At 40.7% G+C, this 6,978-nt stretch overlaps 1 protein-coding gene across 1 annotated transcript; it reads left to right on the top strand.

Moving 5' to 3' along the window:
* The first annotated feature begins 450 nt into the window (after positions 1–450).
* LOC111227095 (cytochrome b-c1 complex subunit 2, mitochondrial-like) lies at positions 451–6,681 on the top strand. The gene is made up of 14 exons (XM_022752493.1): positions 451–541; positions 2,067–2,165; positions 2,335–2,484; positions 2,779–2,843; positions 2,960–3,016; positions 3,168–3,292; positions 3,580–3,677; positions 3,867–3,924; positions 4,588–4,683; positions 4,816–5,015; positions 5,142–5,222; positions 5,332–5,408; positions 5,527–5,680; positions 6,352–6,681. Exons 1-14 carry the CDS (start codon positions 509–511, stop codon positions 6,433–6,435), a joined length of 1,377 nt encoding a protein of 458 aa, XP_022608214.1. The 5' UTR covers positions 451–508; the 3' UTR covers positions 6,436–6,681.
* Positions 6,682–6,978: the final 297 nt, after the last annotated feature.

Here is a 6,978-nt window from a genome sequence, read left to right on the forward strand (position 1 = left end):
ACACTGTGACCAGCAGTCATGTAGTACTTAAACGGTTAATTTTTGTAGACTACCAATTTGTTTTGTGTGTTCAATTCCCAACCCCCAAAATAAGTTCTTGCTTATTATGCCTTCATGTTGGCGACAGCAGCATGGAGACACCCTTACCCCACAGACATTTTTAACCAAAGCCCCAAAGGAAAGACTTAAAAAAAAAAAAAAAAAAAAAGTTTGTTCATTTGCCCCGTTAATCTACATTATCTCGTAGTTGTGAGATATATTTATTTATTTATTTTTTCAGAATTGTAAGATGGTAAGTCATACATGTTATACACGAAAGTCAAAATTATGAGAGGCAAGTCTTCTCTGTGAATGCAATGCAATATGAAGCCGCTGCAGCGGCTGGAACTCCTCATCTTGCCATCCTAAATCATCTTTGCTGAGCTGCACGGTGCAGTGGATTGTGGGAGAGACGTCAGCTCGTCGCCATATCTGTCTTTCTGTACCGGCTGAAGGAGAGTCTGGAGTCATGAGAGGAATCCGTTCCCTGAACAGTCTCCCCGTGAGTCCCGTGTTTTCTGGGTTTGATCTGAACTGTGTCACCTTCAGAAACTAAACTTTTGTCGTTGTGGTTCTCGACCTGTTTCAAAAAAGAGCCCGCACTTACCCGTAGTTAGCGCGGTGGCTAGTTAGCTTGCTAGGTGGCTGGCTAATGCAAGTTTATCTAATTTAAGGCTAGCTCGCATGGTTTTACAGCCGAGTTAAGTAACACCTTCTGACTGAATCATTCAAATGTACTGTAGGGCAGATAAAATGCAGGTGAGGTGCTATGAAATAGCTTATTTCGGTTTAGCTTAGCGGCAGTTCATAGCTTATGTTTCTGCTGAAGGTCATCTCTGAACTTGTAAACCCCCTATTACTTCATCCAGGTGTCTTGAAGGGAACAACACCCCGGCTTTGGTCATATTTTGGTGAAAGGCTGACATTTTACCGATGCACTGTCAGAGCAACCCCAGCCTGTGTTGACAGGACACATGCAGTGATTGGCCTCAGTGTAATATATTTGCACGGGTCGTTTCAGGTCGCCCACCTTACTTTAAGACAGACAGGTTGCCAGTGTCTGCTCTTTGACATGCCGTAGAAGGATTTGAACATATAGTGCATGAACGTTAAGTAATCAGTCATTCAGCTGATGGAACAAATCAAAGTATTATTTTGGGTTATTTTCAAGTAAAAATATATGTGAATGAGTATATTCATTATAGATTAATCTGGCGATTATTTTCTCAATTAACCATTTGTTCTGTAAAATGTCAGAGGATAGTCAGATTTCTAGTTGACGTCTTTAGATGCCTTGTTTTGTCCGATCAACAGGTAATCGGTTTAATATGATACAAAACAATTTTGACCTTTTTTGATGATTAATCAATTATCAAATTTTCAGTCAATTGACCGATCTATTCATGGACTTATCGTTGCAACACCCCCTAAAACAACACAATGTGTACTAGACCCCTCTGTTTGCAGTTACATGTTGTCTGTAGGTTGTGACCAGGTCTATCAGACAGTGATTTCTTATTCTGTGTTTTATCTGAATCGCTTTTAGAGGCCATAAGGGGTAAAATTATCTAGGAATATATAAATATCGATAAAAGGTATACAAGATAAATTATACAAACATAATTTAGTGTTTTCCTATCCTGTTTGTCAAATGCTGACCCCTCATTTACTTATAATTCTGTTAGGTAGATGACAGGTGTTATGAAACATCAGAGGTTGTGCTAATCTTCGTGATGGTGAGATTTGTCCAATCAAATGTCAGCCTAATTTTTGTGGAGCACTTGCACTTGAACCTGTGAGGAAAAGTATACCATTCTCTAACTGGCTATTTAACTGGAGCCTAATGTTTACACCACTTGAAGCTGTGCCACTTTCACTTAGACATCTTGTTAGGTAAAGTCAAGGATAGTTGAAGTAGTTAAGCACTTTCTTGTTCTTGACGCCCATTACCAACGAAGAGGATGCTCTCACAGGAAATGTTGCTTAAGAAATCATTCTCTTTAATTTGGTGTCACCTCTGACCACAGAAACGTTGCTACGCTGCTGCCAGGAGGAGTGAAGCTCTGACTGAACCCCTCGCAGGCCTGAAACCGTCCACGGCTGCAACTCCCCCTCAAAATGTCCAGGTAGGTGCTGCTCTTGTCTACATGTGAATATCCATTCAAGGCTGCCAAAACACTAATAAAGAATCAACAACGTTTAATCAGGAAAAAGGAGTGCAAAAAAACACAGTAAAATTAACATCTTGACTGTTTGGTTACAAGTTCCCAGTAACATTTTTCTTTGCTGCTTCAGGTGTCGAAGCTCCCAAACGGTCTGGTGATAGCATCACTGGAGAACTACTCCCCCTTGTCCAGCGTGGGTGTGTTTGTGAAAGCTGGGAGTCGCTATGAGACTGTGGAAAACCAGGGTGTCTCTCATGTGCTACGACTGGCAGCAAACCTGGTGACGTGAATGATTTTGTGAATGTGTAATGGGAAACTACAGGGAAACTGTAAAGCGTGTCTACAATTCTGTTCAGTTAGCTTTATGGTTACTCATACAGTGACATACTGTAGCAAAGATGGCCACTGACAAACTAGATAAAGCTATCATTTAATTTACAACATATTTAATGAGAAATTAAGAACACAGTTTTAATGCACTGCATTTTTTGAAGCAGCATCTCAATCCATTAGCCTGACAGTTAACCTTTCTCACATGCAGTTGTTCAATTCAGATAATTTTTTCTTTTTATAGACTACCAAGGGTGCATCTGCCTTCAAGATCTGTCGCGGTGTGGAAGCACTGGGGGGCAGCCTGAGGTCAGTAAGGGTACCCTCTCCACATTCTCACACTGACCATCCCTGCTTACCCTGCTATAGATAAATAGGAGAATACCAGTCTTACCATAACTGAACCAACTTCCTTTACTGTGCAGTGTGACATCATCAAGAGAGACCATGGTCTACACCGCAGACTGTTTGAGAGACCACCTGTAAGTGCTCCCATCTTCATATCAAGCCTGAAATTAAGTTATTTTTACTTACTTAAAACTTACAGTGTTTTATGTACATTTTATAAAAAATCCTCTTCGGTCGTGTTGATGCCACAGTATGTCTTTACCACTCTTGTTTCTGTGTGTCCAGAGATTCATTATTGGAGTTTTTGGTCAATGTGACCACAACTCAAGAGTTTCGGCCATGGGAGGTAGACGAACTGACGTCCAGGGTGAAGGTTGACAGGGCTCTGGCTCAGCAGTGTCCTCAAATAGGTTAGTATCAGGAGCAAAGGTTCAGCTCAGTGTTTTCATCGTGGGAATTCCAATCACGCATTGAACATATCTGACAAGTGCAGGCAATTAATCTTGTGTTAGTGCTCCCAAATAAAAACAATAAATGGCAAGCTGCTCATAGCTGCAGATCGGGCTGTTGATTCTCAGATACATCAGCTTTATGGAGATTTAACAATATCATTTAGTTGAGTCCCTCGGATTTAACTCGTGGATGCCCAGTTTTCCTCAGCTGAAGTTCGGGTCTCTTTTTCCATTTTGTCCCACAGGTATAATTGAGAAGTTGCATGAAGCAGCATACAAAAATGGCCTGTCCAACTCTCTTTACTGCCCTGACCACATGGTCGGTCGTGTCTCCTCTAAACAGGTATGAATCTTTGTTTTGTTCTATTTCTGTACTTAGGAAAATAGTTAATTATATGGTCTTGAGGGGAAATCAAGTTACATTTCTACGTCGCTCTCTGCCCTCTTGGGGAGAATGATAGCAACTTATTATTTGTTAGATTGTGCGTAGTCTTACCCACCTCTCCTCCTCTTCCTTATCCTTCCCCTGTAGCTGCAGTCATTTGTTGAAGACAATTTCACCACTGGCAGAATGGCTCTTGTAGGAGTAGGTGAGTGACTACTAGTGCTGTCTAGTCTGGCTGTATCACTTCTTTGCAGCAGCTTTCCTTTCACACCAGGCTTTGCTTATCGAGGCTCCATTTTACCAACTGATGCTTAGCTTTCTGATGTCATACCAGTCTTGTTGAAGTGAATTAACTTTGTGTGTGTGTTTGCACTGAACCAACCTCTTTCACCTTTTTTTACAATTGATGAATGATTACTTTGCCGCTTATCACTCCCTCTCTTTTTCTTTTTTTTTTTTAAACATGCACTCTTAACATTCAGCAATGCGACTGTGTTCCAAGTGATTAAACAAATTGGTGGTGTTGATTTGAACACACTGGTGAACACACACATTAGGGAAAGTATTTTCCGAATGAACTGACATGAGCAAGATTAACTGGGTGACAGGTTCTAAATGTCGTTTTTGATAATTTTTCCTTTAATTGCCCAGCCCTAGTGACACTAATGGTTTTGTTATGTGTGGATTTTTGTACATGTGATAGCGCTGACTTTGCCTACAAACAAATGCTACAAGTGTTGGCACGACACATCACACTAATATGGCAGTTTCAATCCTGGGAATGTGTGGTATTTTTCAGTCCATGAAAGTGCTCTGTGTTCCACCTCAGTTGTATGTTAATGGTGGACTCTCTGATTTATGCGTCCAGGTGTGAAGCACTCTGTCCTGAGGCAGGTGGGCGAGGGACTCCTGAGTGTCCGCAGTGGGGCTGACACACCTGTGGTGAAATCTGTCTACCGTGGAGGTAAAAGCCTGAGTTTAAAAGGGACAATACCCTCTTTTAAGATTCATACTACATTATTGTCATGACGTGTGTGTGTGTGTGTGTGTGTGTGTGTGTGTGTGTGTGTGTGTGTGTGTGTGTGTGTGTGTGTAGGTGAGCTGCGAGTGCTTAACAATGACGATCTGGTCCATGCACTGATTGCCAGCGAGGGTGCTGTGACAGGTAGTGCAGAGGCTAATGCCTTCACTGTGCTGCAAAGGATCCTGGGATCTGGTCCACATGTGAAGAGGGGCTCCAACATCACCAGCAAACTGAGTCAGGGTATTGCCAAAGCTACCGCACAGCCCTTTGATGTGAGTTGGAGGAGTTAAAACTTTAATTTGGCATTTGTGGTTTTGCTCTGGATTACTGTATTGCATTAGTTCTGAATGCAGAGAGTTTTATCTCCTAACATCAGGTAACCTCTTGCTGTCTTTCAGGCCACAGCCTTCAATGCCTCATACTCTGACTCTGGCCTGTTTGGCGTCTATACTATTGCACAAGCTGACTCTGCAGGAGAGGTGATGGCCAAACTCACTTTTTCCAAGACAAATGTAACCTCATCTAAAATGTGCAAAGATGGCAGAATCTGCCTTTCACTGAACTTGTGCTTGTTTCTGTCCTGTGCAGGTGATCAAAGCTGCCATCGCTCAAGTGAGAGGCATAGCTGAGGGAAATGTGTCCGAGGCTGACATCACCAGAGCAAAGTGAGTCCACTAAGAAGAAGTTTTACACCAGATGCATTGTTATTGGTGCAATTTTCACTGAAATGTGCTGAAAGACAAGTTTTGAAGAATATGTTCTGTGTTTGACCTTTTTGCATAGAAACCAGGTGAAAGCAGAGTACCTGATGTCAATAGAGAGCTCTGAGGGCCTGTTGGAGGAGATCGGTGCTCAGGCTCTGACCACTGCAGCCTACCAGCTCCCTGACTCTGTTCTCCAGGCTATAGATGCTGTCACCCAGGATGCTGTGGTCAAGGTGAGTGCTTTTTCTGTAGAAATGATGATAGGATTATTTTTTAGATGCTTTGGAGTCATAATTATCCAATTATGGCTCAGTATTTTCCTACATTTTCTTTTTATTAATGAAGACAACAATAATCTAGTTTAGTTAGAGGGCAACAGGGCATTTAATAAATCAGACTGACAATACATTTTTCAAATGCCACCTGATGCAATACATGGACCGGCCTGTTGTGCTTATACACAGATATTTCAAGTCGGTCAGATCAATAAAGAATAACATTTTTCAATCAATTTGTGTCACGTTTAAACAGTATTTAAAATATTGAATAAAAAGTGACAGTGCTAGTATAGCACACTACATAGTAAAAAATTGTCTGTTTGAAAACAACCCAAAAAATAAATGCAGAAATAAGTGAAGACAAATATAGAACAACCTATTTACAAAAACACAAAGTTATTAATGTATGCATCCAAAGTTACTTATATATTTTTATGTTCAACGTTCTTTATGTAATGATTGCCAATGGATTTGTGTACTGTTTGAGTTGCAAATTGCATCATGGCTTTAAAAGTAAACAAAAAATAATGTAATTTGTGATAATGTATTCATCGACCAATAATGCTCATTAAATAACTCAAGGAATGTATTAAAGAGTTGACCTCTCTCCTTTTTTTTTTTTACAGGCTGCGAAAAAATTTGTGGATGGCAAGAAGACCATGGCAGCTAGTGGACACCTCATTAATACACCATTTGTAGATGAAGTATGAAAATAAAGAACAAGAACCGTTGATTTTAACCTGGGCATGCTGTGTCTGGCTGCTTAAAAAGGAGAGAGGACCCTAAAGCCACAGCCTCTTGCAACAATTCATTTGATGTCACCAATCATTTGTAGTCTGTCCTGCAATATGTGTAAGCTCCAATGTGGAGCCGGAGAATCATAATGCAATTTTCTTTGGGGTTTTTGTCAATTTAACTGTATATCTATGTAAATTAAAGTTATGACGGTAAAAACAGCTGGTTGTTGCTTGAATTTGTATGTTGGAATGGATTCAAAGTTACTGTAGGTTTTGAGGATGTGTCAGGAGCGTGAGGCTGGTCTGAAAGAAGTTTTACCACTTTTATATTGATATATATACTGTTATATTGTTCCACTCATCAGCCTATAGGGGGCCCCAAAAGCACAAACATGACCTGGTAGGGTTCTCTTGCAGGATTGAAAGTTTCCTTAAAGTGGCAATAAGAAACTTTTTCTCTTTAACTTACGATGAAGTAAATGTTGATTGCACAATGTGGCTATGGCTATAGAATAA

This window comes from Seriola dumerili, unplaced genomic scaffold (genome assembly GCF_002260705.1).
Source record: "Seriola dumerili isolate Sdu_G_001 unplaced genomic scaffold, Sdu_1.0 BDQW01000169.1, whole genome shotgun sequence".
In the NCBI taxonomy this organism is placed as follows: domain Eukaryota; kingdom Metazoa; phylum Chordata; class Actinopteri; order Carangiformes; family Carangidae; genus Seriola; species Seriola dumerili.